Genomic DNA, 14970 nt, shown 5'->3' on the forward strand with positions numbered 1-14970 from the left:
TTTTTAGTGGGAGCATTATTCAACTATTTAATTTCGTCTAAACAATAAGAATTAACAGTTAGTATCGAATATAATAAATTTTGAATCTGAAGGAAAAAGTCAATGAGTTCTCTGGAATACCTGTGCATTGTAACTATTGACAAAGTGGATGCTTATTTGAAAAATAACAGATCACCAAAATTTGTGATGTTGGTCCATGGCTCTAATACCATGAGTAGATTTGAGTTTTAATCATGATTTTGCTTAAGAGGTGAATAAAAAAACAGAGAAAATCTAAACCCTAATTGCAAATTAAAGAGAAAATTAGGAGAGAGAGAAACGCGTTGAAGAGTTTTGGAAAGAAGGAGTGAAAAGGCAAAGTTTTATTTCTTAATGAATTAGGGCATACATTGCAGCTTATATGGACATCTGTAAAATTACAAAGAACCCTCAGATTCTGGTCATTCTCAACTTGGCTTGGTCACATTGTTATGTTGAGTTTTCATCCTTATACTTTAATTCTTTTCATCCTATTGAACGATATTAATATTTTATGTTATTGTAAACGATATCACAACCTCAACTATGTTTATCCTATGTCAATCTTCATCATTTTATTTCTAACCACGTTTTAATTTTTTTATATTTGCTTCAATTATAAAACATAAATAAATTTAAAAAGTTAACTCGAATTGAACTCAAGATTAACTCTTCATATTGAGTTTGAGTTCAAGCTTGTTTCTACAAGAACTTGATAAGCTTGAGCTTAAGCTCTTTGGAGTTGTGCTGAAATCAAACAAGCTTAATTTTAAGTTTGATTCAATTTAAACCTATTCCAATAAGTAAAAGGTATTTTTTTTTTTAAATTTATAATAAAATTACCTTTTTATCTCTTTAGTGTTGGTTTTTTTTTTTAAATACAGAGGCAATCTTAAAGAGGAATGGTAAATTATTCATATAAGTAAGAGGTATGTGATTTGGGTAATATTTTATTATTAAAATTGAAAAATTACCTTAGAAATAAATTATCTTGAAGATTATTGGTATAAATTATTATTATATTTGATAAAATTTAAAAAAATTAAACAGATATAAATAATTATTGTATTTGGTTAAAGTAATAAAAAAATATTATTATATTATTTCACTTAAATTTTTTTAAATATAATTATCCTAAAATATTTTTTATGTTATTTATTGTATTAATTAAAAATAAAATTATTTTATCTTAAAAATTTATAAATAAATATATAATTATAATAAAATTAAAATTATCATAATAATATTTTATTATTTAAAATAAAAATAATAATTAAATTATTTTTTATATTATCTCTCGTATTAACTTTATTATTTATTACTTATAAGTTTAATAAAATAATATAAATAATAAATAATAAATTAACAGGATAATCTTTTATCAAATCATAGCCAAAACGCTCCTCTGAATTACTTAAAACCAGGGCAAAGCACCTTTTTCCATATCAACTTCTCGCGACTGAAGACAACTTAGTAACCGGACCGAAAAAATAATGGGGTTAGGGTTGTTGGCTTACAGGGCAATGAGACCCCTCAAATCTTCCAATTTCAGAATGTGTGCGCGCTCTATCGTCACTAAACCTGAACTCCAATCACCTGAATCTGCAGCTGCCGAAGTGCCCGGCCAACCAGATCTCCCGCCCCGAACACCTGTCGGTGGGGCCCGGATTCATTTTCCCAGTCCTGAAGATGTGATCGAAGTCTTCGTGGATGGGTATCCAGTCAAAATCCCTAAGGGCTTTACTGTTTTACAAGCTTGTGAAGTGGCCGGCATCGATATTCCCAGATTTTGTTACCACAGTAGACTATCTATTGCTGGGAATTGCCGCATGTGTCTCGTTGAGGTCGAGAAATCGCCCAAGCCTGTTGCTTCTTGCGCCATGCCTGCTCTTCCCGGTTCGATTTTTGTTCTTTTTATGAGCACTTCGTGATTTATGTTTTATATATATATTGTTTATTTAAGTTCCTCTAACAAATGATTACAGTGTCTTATCTCTATGTTAGAATCAGGATATGGGTTATAATTTATCATCATGGACGATCAATTAGTTATTTTTTTTTAATGTATACTGTATTTCTGGTTTTTATAATTTATCATGTAAAGTTTGGCTGGCTTTTTAATTAATTGGTGTTTTGAAGTTATTGTTCTTGAAACTATGGTGTTGTTGACTACATGTGTTGGTTTGATTTTAAAGAGTTGTAGTTTTCAATGTGGGTTTAATATCCTTGCCTCTATGTTTCTGTTCATATCCGGGTTTTATTTATTTGAGTATTATGGGTTTTAGGGATGAAAATTAAGACAGACACACCTGTCGCTAAGAAGGCGCGGGAAGGGGTGATGGAGTTTTTGTTGATGAATCATCCTTTAGATTGTCCAATTTGTGACCAGGGTGGAGAATGTGATCTGCAAGATCAATCTATGGCCTTTGGATCCGATCGCGGTCGGTTCACTGAAATTAAAAGGTCTGTAGTTGATAAGAATCTGGGACCGTTGGTGAAGACTGTCATGACTCGGTGTATCCAGTGTACAAGGTCAGAATCTGGTGAAATTACTTGTCCTTCAAATGAATCATGCTGATCTTCTATTTATATGTTGCATAATTTTGCACCATTCTCTTATTTGGAATACTTTTTTGGTGCTCATTTGTTAGTGAAGGTCATTATCTTTAGTTGGCAAAAATACATTATGTCCAAATTTCTTTTCTTGGACCAAGTGACCAACCAAAACTACAATGTTCAATTTAGCTTTCACTAGTTTTTTTTGTGATGAGATGATCTTTGAAATTCAAACTGATTGTATCATACTGCACAGATTACCAAAACATGGGGCTATTAGCAAAATTGGTCATCAATTGAAGTAACGGTATTGCATATTTATGTATATGCTTAAGCCCCCTTATTTGATTTTTTTTTTTTTAATTTAAATTAATTTTATCAAGTTATATAAGGTAGCTTGAGTTGATATGTGCAATAATGTTAATTTATTTGATGATTAAATTTGGATATATCCCCTTGTTTTTGTTATTTTTGCAATATGCTACAAATGTTTGATGGAATAATTATTGATGTTTGTAGTATTTTCTACCTTGGTTTTTGTTTTTGCTTCAAGGTTGTGGTTTAGAAAAATAATTATTATTATTATTCCTGTTATCTTGTTCAAGTGTTTTTACTTATTCTCATGTGCATAGTAAAACTGTAGTATCTTTGAGAAATACATAGATATTTTAGTAAATAGGAAATGCCAATACATTAGAATTACATTGCTTTCTCTTTTCGAACTCTGTAGCTTTCTGATTTTTTCAACATTTAATTATCCCCATCTTGTTCTCCTGGAATCTACACCAAACTTATTAGCTGACTCAAAGTTAGAAAATATAAATGCATTGACTCCTTTTTTTAAACAAAGTTTGAACCACTGAGGAGATAAATTTTATTTGAAGATACTTATCATTTTCCATTGTTTGAACTAAAAATATTAATGTTGCAGAATTTTGAGATTCATAATAAAGCATTATGATGAAAAGCTGCATAAAGAATTAAAAATTTTGTAGAATATTGGGCCCAAGATCATTAATTATTTTTTAATCAAAAGTGGAATCTCCCAAAATCTAACTCTCCAAGATTGCCTAGACCCAATTGTAGTTTCTGCTATTTGTTCCTTTGATGGGTTTTAGCTACTAGTTTGCACATTACTGACTTGTATGATTACTTTTGTTAGTTCGATGTGTTTGCTCTTAGTCATGATTGTGCAGGCTTCTGATGCATAATAAATTTTTGGTTGGACAGGTGTGTCAGGTTTGCTACAGAGGTTGCTGGAGTTCAAGATCTTGGCATGTTAGGTCGTGGCAGTGGAGAGGAAATTGGAACTTATGTGGAAAAACTTATGACTAGTGAACTTTCTGGAAATGTGATAGATATCTGTCCTGTGGGAGCCCTTACTTCAAAACCATTTGCATTCAAAGCACGAAATTGGGAGTTAAAGGGGACGGAGAGCATTGATGTTACTGATGCTGTCGGATCTAACATTAGAATTGATAGCAGAGGTCCAGAGGTTATGCGCATTACTCCACGATTAAATGAGGTACATTTTCATTAATTCATGTTGAAGTCAGTTTCCTTCTTCGCTTTTTTTTTTTTTTTTTCCACCCAAGCACCTGGTTATCATCTTTTATAAGCAACTCTTGTGCCATGGACAACCTTTATACTGTTTCAGCAAGTTAAGGCTGGTGATTTCATTTTTAGAATAAAATTGACATGGCAGATAGATTAGTTGGTTTCCATGACATGTAATAGGAATTTGATTGAAACCAATGCTACTTATTAAAAATGTGTGGTGCATTTGATTATAGATGTTATATGCTGTGGTATTCTACTGGTCAACTTGAGTCAATTTTTAAGGACAGCATGGAAACCCTAGAATGTGCTAAATAGGTTGTAGAAAAGCCCTGTATAAAATATTGAAATATAAAAAGCCTTCTAAAGGGGGTAGACTTAACCTTATATATCCATTTTAGTATCTTTCTTTGTTTCAGATTCATGCTGGGTTCGCAACAAGAATAGAAAGAATGATAATGGAGTTGTCATGGGGGTTAAGGTTGTTATCTTAATAGGTTCACGTTGTGGGCTTGTGCATGGGGGGGCTTGTTATTTATTAATTTGATGAAAAAGAATAAGGCTGTCTTAGCGAAACGGCTTTGGAGATTTCCTCTTGAAAAGATTCTATATGGTATGTTGTGATTTAAAGTGACAATGGTGCCAATTCAAAGGATGGGACTCAAACATGGTTTGACTATGGTTCCTTTGAAAAGCTATATCTAAGGAGTCCCCTTATTTTATTACTGTGGGGAATGGAAATAATATTTTGTTTTAGGAGAACAAATGGAAAGATAACTGTTCCATATTTGAATACTTCCCTCGTATTGATAGACTTCTCCTTGGTAGAAATATACTATTTTTGAAAGTTGGAATTAGATTCTCAACTACAAAATGAGCAATGAGGAGGAAATCAAGAATGTATATGGCCCTTGGAGGTGATTAAAAATTTAACAAATTGATAAAATGGCGATGGTAAATATTTTATAGCTGAGGCCTTAGCCACCTACCATGTTCATCTTGTCTTGATTGATTGATTGTTGGTCCTGCATTGATGAGCCTCTCAGTATGTTTGGAAGGCTAAAATCCCTTGTAAGCTCCAAATCCTTGTGTGGGCTTTTGCTTAGTGCAAAATTAATACTAGTGGTGTTATCCAAAAAAAAAAAAGCATTATATTATGTTTTTCTCTTTTTCTTCTTGTCAAATGTGTAAAAGAAGTGCAGATCTCCAACATTGATGCTATCGAGCCTCTCATTATGTTTGAAAGGCTATACATCCTTTGTAAGTGAACAAAATTTGAAGAGAAGGATCTTTCATTTTATAATTCAAATTGTTATAGAGATACACGTATATATACAAATTAGTAATCCTAGATTAGGAAAGAGAAATATTTGATTCCTATAATTACGATACTATAATAAACTTCTATCATAATTAAACTTCTATAATTAAGCCTTATGATTTGTATAATCAAACCTTATATAGTAATATATATATATATATTTACAGATTTTGTAACATTCCCCTTCAAACTGAGACATAGATATTAATCATATCCAACTTGGTATAAATATAATATAGAACTATGACACAGTTTGTGTGTGAAATAATATGGATATATCAACTTTTCACTAAAATGGGTTTCTAGAATTCATTACCAGCATAACTGTGGTGTGATAACCAAGCTGTTATTCATATTGTTTTTAATTCTGTGTTTCATGAACAAACTAAAGTGGGTTTCTAGATTTCATTACCAGCATAACTGTGGTGTGATAACCACACTGCTATTCATATTGTTTTTAATTCTGTGTTTCATGAACAAACTAAGCATATCGAAATTGATTGTCATTTTGTTCGAGAGAAAATTTAGTAAAGTTTTATTTTTACAAGATATGTGAAGACTGGAGAACAGTTAGGAGTTATTTTCACTAAGACTATAAATGGGGTTTGAGTTGATTATATTTGTAACAGTATACACCAACAAATCATCATCATCCCCTTTAATGAAATAAGTAGGAGAAGTTGAGAAGAAAAGAGTGTTCTTTTATAAAGTAACATTAGCTGACACAAGATATCTGTTAAAAGTGGGACAAAAGCACTTATACGCTTTTTGAAGAGGAGAGTAACCAAGAAAAACACATTTTAAAGACTTTGGGTATAACTTTATGGCTTAGGGATGAATATCACAAATAAAACAAGTACTATCAAATGTCTTAGGTTCAATAGGAAACAAAGGTTATTTGGAAAGAGAACACTATAAGAAGTTTGACCTTGAAGACATGCAGTTAATCAGAAAACAAGATGTGGAAACTACATAGCCCAAAATTGTTTGGGAACTTGCATTTGAAACAGGAGTGTTTGAGTTGTTTCAAGAAGGTGTCTATTTTTTCTTTTGACTACTCTATTTTGAGATAGTGTGGCAGCACAAGAGGATTGATGAAGAATGCCATTTTGGATCATATATGAGTGAAAGTATTTAGAAAAATATTATTTAGCATTATCACTATGTAAGGTATGTATAGAAACATTGAATTGTGTTTTTATTTTAGCATAAAAGGCACAAAAATGAGAAAACATCTCAGAGTGATTTTTCATTAAATAAGGCCAATTTATATAAGAATAATCATTAACAAAAGTAACAAAATATTTAAATCTAGTTTTAGACACAATAGGACAAGGACCCCAAACATTTGAATGAACTAACTCAAAAGGAAAGCTAGCTCATTTATTGACTCTATAACCTAAAGACAAACGATGATGTTTGAAAAATTGACATGACTCACAATCTAATGAAGATTCATGACAAAATTGAGGACATAGTGTCTTCAACAAAGGTAGAGAAGGATGTCCCAATCGATAATGAGCTTTGAATGGAGTTAAGACACCGGAGCACTCAATAGATCTTGACACTTGCATATCAAGGACATAAAGACCCCTAAATTCATATCCTCTACCAATAATCTGCTTCGTCATAAGATCCTGAAATAAACAATGATTAGGGAAAAATGAGACACAATAATTAAGGGCATGAGTGAGTATACTCACAAAGATTAAGTTAAATGAAAACTTTGGTAGACTCAAGATAGATGACAAGGAAATTAAGGGAGTTGGATCAGCCGTGCCAGAACTAAGAACATATGATGTTGATCTATCTACTAAAGTAACACTAGAAGGGGATGCATATGAATAAAAAGTAGAAAAGAGACTAGGATTACCTGTCATATGATCTATAGCACCAGAATCAATAGCCCATTTGGATGATGAGGAAATAAGACATGTATTTGGTTTACTTGACTCACCAATGGCAGTGATAGGAGTCGATGAAGACTTTAGTGATTTCTGGTATAGAGAGAACTTGACATATTCATCTACAAAAATCATAAGTCTCTTCAGATGATGAATTGAAGACAGTGTTAGTGGTTGCAATATGTGCTGACTAGGATTTTGGAGTCTGATTCTACAATTTTCTACAAGTGCGCTTTGTATATCCTGATTCGTGGCAGTAATAACACACAATCCCTCCTAAATCCTGACTACAATCAGTACTCTTGTCACGGTTGCTAGTTCTCCCTCCTTATATTACCACTCCTATTATACGAACGTCTAGTTTCATGTGCACTACTCCAACTAACAAGAGCACTATTACTTTGAAATGATGGGGTGCTTTCTGTGTGCAATACCCTAGTAAATGTGTCATGCTAAGACGAAATTTCAGGACTAGTAAGTATTTGAGATTTAGTAGTTTCAAACTCAGAAAAAGACTAGCTAGGAAGCTCATGATGGCCATCTGCTTCTGTTAAGCTTGTTCAACTTTTACATCAGGACTAAAAGGTAACAACATATTAAGTTTTTCATTAGTTCTTTTGAAGTCCATAAAATAAGATGTGATAGTCCTATCCTATTTTTTTGCACGATAGAAAGCTTTGCACACCTTATATATGCAAGAAAGATTACCTCTTCTAGAGTAAAAGAAATCTAGATATTCCATTAGTTGTTTAACTAATTTACAGTAATTAATTAAATTAACTACCTCACTTTCATTGGAATTCCAGATCTGCTGGAATAATTGGGCATTATCTCTTAGTCATGCTTGTCTAGTACCATCCATAGGAGGGGTTTGCGTAAGGTGATCATCTTTCTCAAGGTTTAGCAGATAAAGTAGAACGGTTTTACTCTATTATAGATAATTTGAACCATTAAACTTGTGTTCCGTGATTTTTGACATTACAGGAACCATATTAGCCATAGTGATAGGTTTAGTATCAACCATAATAGCACTCGAAACAACCAAATATAAGAAACAACAAGAAAATGCTTGATCGAATGGTTTATGCAGCAATCGAGTACACGAATATGTCGTACAGAGAAAGAGAATACCAGAAAAGGGACTAAAATCTGATCAAGAAGAGAAATTTGGCGACGGCGATGGGATTATGGAGTTTTGAACCGCCGACGTTGTTTGAGCATGATTATGCCGGTGGTTAGAACTCACGCGTGTTAGAATTGGAGATCGAGCTTGGACATTGCAGAAGAAATGTGTGGCGTGTGTGGGTCACGTGCTGAACTTCTGGTGATCGGATTCTGGGAAACGAACGATCGTCAGGTGCTCTCCTTTTTAGGCTGGTGGTGAGATGCAATAGTCACTCTATAAGGGTGACCTACGCAATTGCTCACTAGGGCAGGAAGGAATTTCCAGATTTGCACACTAGGGCAAACCGGGCTCTAATACCATGAGCAAAATTTGAAGAGAAGGATATTTCATTCATAATTCAAATTGTTATAGAGATACATGCATATATACAAATTAGGAATCCTAGATTAGGAAAGAGAAATATTTGATTTCTATAGTTACGATTCTTTAATCAACTTCTACCATAATTAAACTTCTATAATTAAGTCCTATATGGTATTATACATGTTTATAGATTCTGTAACAGTAATATTCAAATCCTTGTTTGGGTTTTGTCTCAATGCAAAATTAATATGAGCTATGTTGTTCAAGAAAAGGTATTCTATTGTGAGTCTCTCTCCTTGGTGTGCAATGTGTCTTGTATCAATGTTTTTCCTATGTTGTGTTCTGGCCTCAAAATACTTGGCAAGAAATTGTTGAGACGCTAGGATGTCTTAGGATATTATGGGTTGTTGTAATGCATTTTTTTTGGGAGTTTTATGTCCTTTGACAGAGGAAAGAAAGCTAAAACACTTTTGAGATGCATTGTTTCAACTATTATTTGGGTTATTTGGTTGTAAAGAAATATTCAGCTCTTTGGTGAGAAAAGAGAAGAAAGCGAATGTGAGTTATGGGATAAGGGGATTGAAGGTGGAGGTTTTTTATTAATCTTCTCTTAAATCATCTATTGGATGTATTTATCTGACTACACCTATCTGTTTCAGGACATAAATGAAGAATGGATATCAGACAAAACTCGTTTCTGTTATGATGGTCTAAAGAGGCAGAGGCTGAATGATCCAATGATTCGTGGTGCTGATGGGCGTTTTAAGGCTGTGAGCTGGCGGGATGCCTTAGCTGTGGTTGCTGAGGTTGCCCATCAAGTAAAACCTGAGGAAATTGTTGGTATCGCTGGTAAGCTCTCTGATGCAGAATCCATGATGGCACTAAAAGATTTCTTGAACAAAATGGGGTCAAATAATGTATGGTGTGAAGGAAATGGCATGCAAACCTGTGCTGATCTGCGGTCAGGATACATTATGAATACCAGCATCAGCGGTCTTGAAAAGGCAGATCTGTTTCTTCTGGTTGGTACACAGGTAATGCTGTGGCAGAATTACCCCAAAAAAAAAAAAAAAAAGCTGTGGCATAAACTTATGCAGTCCAAAACATGTTTCTTAATTGCTATAATGCAATTTTTTCTTTCTTGTATTAGAGTTCCAGTTGTGTTATAATTTAATGTGCCAAACAGGATTTTCTTATGCCAAAAAAATTAAAAAAACACGAGGGTAGAATGTGACACAGGTAAATCTGTTTTTCACTATTTTGTAATTGATCATGTAACCTTCCTTTTTTCTTTTTTCGGCAGCCACGGGTGGAAGCTGCTATGGTAAATGCACGAATCCGCAAGACAGTCCGAGCAACAAATGCTAAGGTTGGTTATATTGGTCCTGAATCAGACTTCAATTATGATTACCAGCATCTTGGCACGGGCCCAAACACACTAGTTGAAATTGCTGAGGGTTGCCACCCCTTCAGCTCTGCCATTTCCAATGCCAAAAACCCAGTTATTATTGTTGGCGCTGGGCTTTTTGAGAGGGATGATAAGGATGCTATTTTCTCTGCTGTTGAAACCATTGCAAAAAAGGGGAATATCATTAGACCTGACTGGAATGGGTTAAATGTATTACTTCTTAATGCTGCGCAAGCTGCAGCCCTTGATCTTGGACTTGTGCCTGAGTCTAGCAACTGCCTTGAGTCTGCAAAGTTGGTGTACCTTATGGGTGCTGATGATGTCAACTTGGACAAAGTTCCCAATGATGCCTTTGTTGTTTATCAAGGCCATCATGGTGACCGTGGTGTGTATCGTGCCAATGTCATTCTCCCAGCTGCAGCATTTAGTGAGAAGGAGGGCACGTACGAAAATACAGAAGGTTGCTCTCAACAAACACTCCCTGCAGTGCCAACTGTTGGTGATGCCAGGGATGATTGGAAGATAATTCGGGCACTTTCTGAAGTGGCCGGAATGAAATTGCCATATGATACACTAGGAGGCATTGGATCTCGGATCAGGGCAGTGGCACCAAACCTCTTGCATACCGATGAGAGAGAGCCAGCTACCTTTGGACCTTCATTGAAGCCCGAGTGCAACCAAAAGATGAGTTCGACCCCTTTCAGTAGTGCGATCGAGAATTTCTACATGACTGATGCTATAACTAGAGCATCAAAAATCATGGCCCAATGCAGTGCAATGCTACTGAAGAAGTGAATGTTCGGATTTTTAATTATTTAATATGGTGCAGCTTCACTTTTTATTGGCAGCAGCTGTATCACATTTAAGCTGTGTAATTGTTAAGTCACTGCAACAGTGAAAGCGCTTCCAATAAAAGCAAATTAGACTTTGTCGGTTTTTTGTAATTTGCTTTTCAATATAAAAGCATTTGAACGTAAAACTTTGCTGCATAAAAATATTTTGACTTTTGTTTTCAATCTATTTTATATTTATATGCTCAGAATGTAAGAATGATTTGGTTCTTTTTATTAACATGTTATGAGATGACGGAAGACGCGCACCAAAAACTTATTCACAAAACTTTGATATGACAATACTTTCATACTTGTAAATATGTTATGTGATTTCATGAGTAACATATATTTTGAAGTTAAATACTATACATCTATTAGGTATAATATAGCTATTTTAACTTGAATAAAAACAAAATAAAACGTTAGACTTGCAACAACCCACACTTAATAACACTAGCTCCTTTTAATCCCTCATTTATAATTATGTTATTTTCTTATGTATCCATAATCAAGTCCATTTTTTCATGTGTGATATGATCAACTGACCAATGGACACATGTAATATATAACTCTTCCTCTTCTATTCAAAATTTTCAATTTAAACTTAGTTGTTTTTCTAGTCATGTTTCATAGACTAAATTGTGTGTAGCCATAGGTACCAAGCTAAGAAAGCAATACTAAGAGTAAAGATCAAACAACAACAAAACGTCAAAGGGTACCAACATGAGATAATTCTCATAAAGTCTCACATAGTGAGGGAACATAGATTTATCTTCTCATAAAGTCTTACTTATGCACACATGATTTGAATCATGTGCTATAGTGTGTATTTTCTCAAATATCATTCCCAACACTGTATAGTTTTTAGTTTAGTCGTTACACCTAGCGCCTAACATGAGTTTTTAACCATCTTCACACTTACAGGTATTTATCCATATTAAAAACTCATATCTAGTATTCATAAGTTGTTTAGATATGGAGAATCCAAATCGGTAATTTTCAAATATATCTATTCATGACTTCATCTTGATCAATCATTAAGGTGACATTTTAATATCGATAATTTTTTTCTCAAGAAATTTGTCTCCTATTGACACGCTCTCTTAACACCACTTTTCTCAAGAATAATGTCTCATCTTTGCTCATTTTCTTAATGCTAAAGGCAATTGCTCGTGTGAGTAAGCCAATCTCTAACTTGTGTAATATTATAATTTTGTTGAGGTATGTAGTGAAAACCTAAAAATTTCGAGAAGCAAGTTCAAATACAAAATAAACTTGAATTCATGGTTTTCTATGTTACGTCACAAGTACAATATATAAGTTCAACAACTTAGCAATCAAAGTCAACGCAATCCAAGAAATTCAACATGTGCAAAATATACTTTTCTTAAAACACTCTTGGTCAATGGATTAGTGATCATACAATGCGTAGAATTATATTGTACGCATTTCCCTTTTGGAAATGAAGTCTCTTAAAATATTATGTTTAGTGTTGACATGTTTGGTTATTCTATAATACTCATTTATTTCAACAGACAACTATTGCTTTGACAATATCGTCCTATTTGCCCAAATTCACGAAGAATCTTCTTAACCAAATAGTTTTTTGCATAATTACTAAATAGCTATATACTTGACTTTTGTTGTGGATATGACTATGCATTTCTGTTTCTTATTGCTCCAAGATATGGACCCTTTTGGAGTAAAAAAATATAGCTAAAAATTGATTTGCGTTAGTCTAAATTACCTCCTTAACTGACATTTCAATAACCAATCAAATGCAATGCAATCCTTAAACACATAAACAATAATCCACAAAGTCTTTGTAAAAATATATCAATATTCTGTAGATATCCTTTCAGTGCTCTTTTCAATATTGATTTATATTGACTAACCAGCGTGACAACAAAAACAAATGTTTGGGCATATATACACTATAACATACACAATACATATGATGACATTTGAATAGATAACTATTGACATTTATTTGCTTCCACTTTAAGTTTTGGGATATATCTCTCAACCAAATAATTTGCTATTTGTCACATGAGTATCAATGAGTTCATAGTTTATCATATTGGATTGTTCTAGAATCTGTTGAATATTATGTTTTTGTGCAGAATCAAAAGTTTCTTTGAACAATCCCTCTAGATTTTAATTCCCAATATATAATCTGCTTTTCCACATTCTGTAGGTTAAAAGTATGGACAACTATCCTTTGATAATAGTCACTTCAAACATTTCTAGCTATAAACACATTATCACATGCATTGATAAAATTATAAATTTGTCATCAGACTTCATCATATAAATATGGTGGTCTTGATTAATCATTTTAAAGTCATAAGATATTAAGTCTTATGAAATGTCAAGTACCAATGTTTAAATGACAATTTTAAGTCTATAACATTTTTGAAGCTTGCATACTCTAAGTTTTACACCTATAACAACAAGATTTATATCTTGTTTCATATAGATTTCTTTGTCAAGTTCTCCATTAAAGAATGTTGTCTTCACATTCATCTTATACAATTCTAAATTTAAATGTGTTACTACACCTAGAATCAAACATATCGAAGTAAATTTTGTAAATGATGAAAACATCCTTCTTCATTATCTATACCCACTCATTGGGTATAGTTATTCGCTATAAGACGAGATTATATCTATTTATTGAGTCATTCGCTTTACGATTGATTCAAGAAACTTACTTGTTCCTAATGGGTTTCCAACCTCGACAATGAGTCAACCAAAACCTAGAATTGGTTTGTTTCTATGTATTTTATTTGTTCTTCTAATGCATCTTACCATTTTTCCTTTTCTAAGAGTGAGACAACTTCTTTTGTGATTTTAGGTTCTTCATCATCTTTGAGAGTGATTATAAAAACCTCTTTTTGAATTTAAAACATCACTAGAAAAGTTTTGGACATTTATTCCTATGCAATTAAGGATTATCGCTCTCACTATTCGAAATAGAATGAAACTTAATCTCAATACTCCCACTAGGTTAAGATGGACGAAGTAAGCAATTGAGAATCATTGCTCCTACTTTCCAAAACAGGTTGGAGTTCAATTGTATTTGCTCCCACTGTCTGGAATAAGTGAAGGTATTATCTTTTAAGACTCAACTAATGGGCGTTAAGATGTATCTATCCTCATTCTTCTCTCATCTCATTCAAATGAAACTTTTTTTCAACATCATCCCTATTAGGAAAAATATCCTCTATGAATGTAAAATCTCTTAATACAATTTCAATTAATCTTTTAGTGAAATCCTCTCTAATAAACACATACCCTTTAGGTGTTCAACGCATCTAATAAAGATACATTCCTTTCTTTTTAGTCCTAGTTTTTCAAACTCATGGGAAAAGCTATAGATAAATACTACTAACCCTTATGGTTACAATCAATTAACTCAGGTTTTTTACTTAACCATAATTCATAAGGAGTGGAAGTAATTGATTTAGTAGGCACTCGGTTAAGTACATAGGTAGCGGTCAAAGTTATATTATCACAAAATGACGTTGATGTTTTACTTACATCATCATTGCCCTACCAATTCCAATAGAGTTCAATTATTCTTCTCCGCTATACCATTTAGTTGCAAAGTTCTTGGAATTATTAGTTGTTATACTATTCCTTTTTTATTACTCAGTTCCTCAAATTTTTCAGACAAATATTTAAGACTTCGGTCAGTTTTTAAAACTCTTATTCATTTTGTCTAATTGATTCTCAACCTCAATTATATATTGTGTCTAAAGTAGTCTATTACTTTTGACTCACGAGAGATCAAATAGACAAGACCAAATTGAGCACTATCATCAACACAAGTAATAAAATATGAGACACCTTCATAAACTTTACATTGATAGGAAACACAT

The 14970-nt window shown here is 33.0% G+C and overlaps 1 protein-coding gene across 1 annotated transcript; it reads left to right on the forward strand.

The window, feature by feature from the left end:
- The first annotated feature begins 1406 nt into the window (after positions 1 to 1406).
- LOC123197821 (NADH dehydrogenase [ubiquinone] iron-sulfur protein 1, mitochondrial) lies at positions 1407 to 11269 on the forward strand. The gene is made up of 5 exons (XM_044612238.1): positions 1407 to 1914; positions 2304 to 2550; positions 3805 to 4099; positions 9505 to 9879; positions 10149 to 11269. Exons 1-5 carry the CDS (start codon positions 1512 to 1514, stop codon positions 11046 to 11048), a joined length of 2220 nt encoding a protein of 739 aa, XP_044468173.1. The 5' UTR covers positions 1407 to 1511; the 3' UTR covers positions 11049 to 11269.
- Positions 11270 to 14970: the final 3701 nt, after the last annotated feature.

The sequence above is a fragment of the Mangifera indica genome, chromosome 15 (genome assembly GCF_011075055.1).
Source record: "Mangifera indica cultivar Alphonso chromosome 15, CATAS_Mindica_2.1, whole genome shotgun sequence".
Lineage (NCBI taxonomy): Eukaryota > Viridiplantae > Streptophyta > Magnoliopsida > Sapindales > Anacardiaceae > Mangifera > Mangifera indica.

Bases quoted from the DNA above. Each gene is read 5' to 3' on its own strand.
- LOC123197821 (XM_044612238.1), top strand. From the start codon at position 1,512: ATGGGGTTAGGGTTGTTGGCTTACAGGGCAATGAGACCCCTCAAATCT. The intron at 1,915-2,303 runs GTTCGATTTTTG...TATGGGTTTTAG, and splicing joins CGCCATGCCTGCTCTTCCCG to GGATGAAAATTAAGACAGAC. The intron at 4,100-9,504 runs GTACATTTTCAT...TATCTGTTTCAG, and splicing joins TTACTCCACGATTAAATGAG to GACATAAATGAAGAATGGAT.